The 3,641-nt window shown below is 42.7% G+C and overlaps 1 protein-coding gene across 1 annotated transcript in view; it reads right to left on the bottom strand.

Annotated features, from left to right (window-relative positions):
• CLDN10 (claudin 10) overlaps nt 1–3,641 on the bottom strand; it is an 11,781-nt gene that overhangs the window by 161 nt on the left and 7,979 nt on the right. The window contains exons 3-4 of the mRNA XM_017732633.1: nt 1,505–1,612; nt 1–819 (exon numbers count right to left, since the gene is read on the bottom strand). The exon at nt 1–819 is cut by the window's left edge and continues 161 nt beyond it. Coding sequence (XP_017588122.1) covers nt 705–819; nt 1,505–1,612 — 223 coding nt within the window. The 3' untranslated portion in view covers nt 1–704. The remainder of the gene's footprint in view (nt 820–1,504; nt 1,613–3,641) is intronic.

Here is a 3,641-nt window from a genome sequence, read left to right on the forward strand (position 1 = left end):
GAATGCCATTGGCAGAGCTGCCCCGCTGGAATTGCGTGGGGTTTTTCCTTCCCTTTTGCAAGTCAGTGCTTTGAGATGTTTTGTAGCCGAAGGTGTCCCAGCAGCCTGCCTGGCAGGAGGGAAGGAAAACAACCCCTGGAGGTGCCTTGTCACCAGCAGGGCGTGTCATCGTCCTTTTCAGCACACGCTCTGCTGAGGCCATCCGAGACCCTCCCGTGTGACAGGTTTGGTTTTGTTAACAATTGACTCCGACTATGATCAGTACTTTCTCCTGCTTCCCCAAATCCCATACTTATTTTCATGCAGTCTCTTCTTACTCCTCTTCTTATTCTTCTTATTCCAACTGACTGTTCTGTCCAGCACTGAACCCATGTCAGAAATTCCTGCAATATGCCAATATGATGGGTGTGATGCCCTTCCCATAAGCAGCTGACATGACAGACTGAATTAGTAAATACATCATTTATTTTTTTTCAAGAATGCAACATCAGCTCATGATTTCCAGGTATAAACTTTACAAGACCAACATCAATCTTAAAATATTATATAATAAAATTTACATCAATATGTAAAAAGCTGCAAGTTAATATTTTTAAAAGTCATTGACTTAGTGGTAAGTACATTGGGGTTGGGGTGGGGAGAATCACTCTGAATGAAACGTACAAAATCATGTTTAAAACGCTTTGAGTCTTCCAAGAGTGCAACTAAACATAAGCGTTCTTGTCAAAGTGCTTGGGTGGGGTTTTGTCAGGGACACTGTTGTGGACCTTTGTACGAGATGACATCACAGATGTGGCTCCATTATAGGCATACCCCCTCCTGAAGAGAAAAAAACCAACCATTTACACCTCATCCCACAGACAAGTGACATCTCTGCATCCCGGCATTATAGTAATAAAGCTAGAAGAAATGTATGTGAATGTACCTGCAAATCTCAGAGGAGGGGGCACATTCCTGGTCTGTGTGCTCCCATTCTAGTTTGACATGGCCACTCCAGCCATCTGTCTTTGCAATATCCCTCGTTCACAGCTAAGTAAATTAGGGCACAATCATGAAAGAATTAAAGCTGTGGCAGATCCTAGGTGAATAGTTACTCCCTGCAGCTGTTCCTCTTTGTTATTACCCCTCATCAGCTGCTGGAGGGCCCACTGCCACCACTGCTCACTTTCGATATGATGATTTGAGATCAAAGAAACTTGTCTATTCATGCCTCTAAAGTGACCTGACCACTTTTCCTACATCAGTGAATGCACTGTTTTCCAGCTGTAGTAAATTTATGAAATATATATATATATCACAAGTATTTGTTCTGAGTCAATAGCTCTTAATTACATTAATGATGGACAGAGCATTATCCTTAAATCCCCTTATTTTCTTTTATCCACACAATCTCTTTCTGAATCTCATTACAAAGTGTTTTGGAACAGTAATCAAACTGCATACACATAGCAGGTACAAATGCATAGGTATTGATTTCTTTCAGTAAGTACAACTTGTGTTTTACCTTGCAGAATTACTATTTTCAGCTATTGAGAAGCAGAATATAATGCCACCAATTATGCAGAGTGAAGCTCCAGCCCATCCAATGAACAAAGCTGCTCCTAATTCATACCTACAAGAAGTCAATAAATATATTTAACAAAAGAGAGCATGCATTTAACAGGGTTATTTCCAGAATACAATAAGTAAATATTTTATTTTTCTCTAATAACTTTCCATTGACACATACATTATCCACCACAAAATCGGCAGCTCTGCCATTCACCCACGTTCTTGTCATTATTTCCCTCTGACTCGGGAGGCAGACTCTGTCCCTGCAGTATGCTTGGGCAATGCTTCTCTCCCTGCACAGCCAGGGTTAGGGTTAGGGGTTAGGGTTAGGGAAAGGCCTGGCCTTTGCACGTCTCCTCCTGGATTGCTCTGCTGTGGGGTTACATCTTTCTTTGGCCTGTTTACAGCACCAGCTCCTCCGTTTCAGTTTTGTTCCTGTTGGCTCCCAAGCCAAGCTGGACTGGGGCTTTTGCTGAGCCAGAGACTACAAATTCTGCCTACAACTCTCCTTAAGTTTCCCTCTCAGGATCTGTTTGACTCCCTCCCTCGTTATCCACACACCAGCCTGCTTGAAACATGAGGATTTTATACGTGCACATAATAAGCACATGCAATATATATGCACATATGTGCAATATATGAATATACATACGCAGGTGTGTCTGGTACAAGCATATGCACACACAGGTTCCAGCATCTTTCTCCTTCTCCAGTCCCTGTGGCTGGATTCTATCTGGAAGAAACTGCTCCCCCACACGTCTGTGGGCAGAGCTCCCTGTCACCAGCAATGGTCCCCTCTGCTGCCTGAGCCAGCCACAAACTGTTTGCTGCCAGGAACTGCTCTTTGTCTCTGAGAGGAGACAGTTGTGCTTTGGGAGCATTATCCCACAAAGCTAAGTCCACATTTCTAAAGCAACAGTAGTAAATGAAAGGAAAGAAGGGCATCAGGAAGAGATTCTTTTCTTTCCCCTTAACGCTGGAGCTTCAAGATGTGCAGCAAACCATGGCTGCCCCTTGTCTGCTTCATTCCCCAGCTCTTTGCCTGAGTACCACTCTTAAAGCACTTTTAGGATAACCCACATTGGGCTGCAGCCCAACAGTCTCCAGAGTCTCTTATGCCTCACCTTTAGAACACACAGTGTGTCTCTTGCTCTTTCTCTGCTGCAGTTTCCCCTTAAGGAGACCTTTATCTGCTCCAGACTTCTGGATCCTGCACAGAAAACACAGGCCCCTGTCCCCCATCCATCCACTGTTATCAAACAGGTGTCCATACTGTTTGAGCAGATGCTACTAAATTGATTTGTTGTGAACTGCGGTGAGGCAGCCAATTAAAAGCTTGCCTGTGCAACTGCAACACTGTGTAGTTTTGCTTCTCAGCTAGTTCTGAACATTTCCATGTTCATGCACAGGCCCCAGTTCCACATTACCATAATATCTAACTGAAAATACCTCAGCTGTTCTGAAAAACTTGTATCTTTACAAAATGGCACTGCAGAAACACTCAAATATTGCCCAGACACCCAAAAAATGACACAGTGATTTATATAATAGGTCACAAGAGGGTGAGCAGTGGCTGAGGAACTATAAAATCACTTTCCCATGTTTTCTTGAGAGCCTAGCCAGAGGTAAAGCACAGACTTTGGAAAAAAAGAAATAGTCACACAGGGACAAAAATCTACACTTATGATATCTTTGCTACATGCTATGGGCACCCAGGCTTGAGTAATTTGTGACCCAGGGGTTTAGTGCCAAAAAGCAATAGAAACATTGGAGCTCAGAGGTAGAACACTCCATGGGACTTGCACCTGACTCTTCATGGCCTCACTACTGCTTCAACTTCTAGGCTCTTTTTTCCTTTTCTGTTCACATCATTGAAATAGAGCTTTTATTTATTATCCTTTGCTAACAAAAGGATTTGATTCCCCCAAATATTCTCCATACCCAGCTATTGGGGATTAAATTAAGTTTACTTATAGAATATTAGAAATTAATTGTGTAGGCTTAAGTTTAATTGTAATTTGCTTACAGCTCAGCATGAAGTGTGCCCTGTTCACAAAAAGTAGGTGAACTTTAAATGAACTGTGTTTGTC

The sequence above is a fragment of the Corvus brachyrhynchos genome, unplaced genomic scaffold, assembly GCF_000691975.1.
Source record: "Corvus brachyrhynchos isolate BGI_N302 unplaced genomic scaffold, ASM69197v1 scaffold12, whole genome shotgun sequence".
NCBI lineage: Eukaryota > Metazoa > Chordata > Aves > Passeriformes > Corvidae > Corvus > Corvus brachyrhynchos.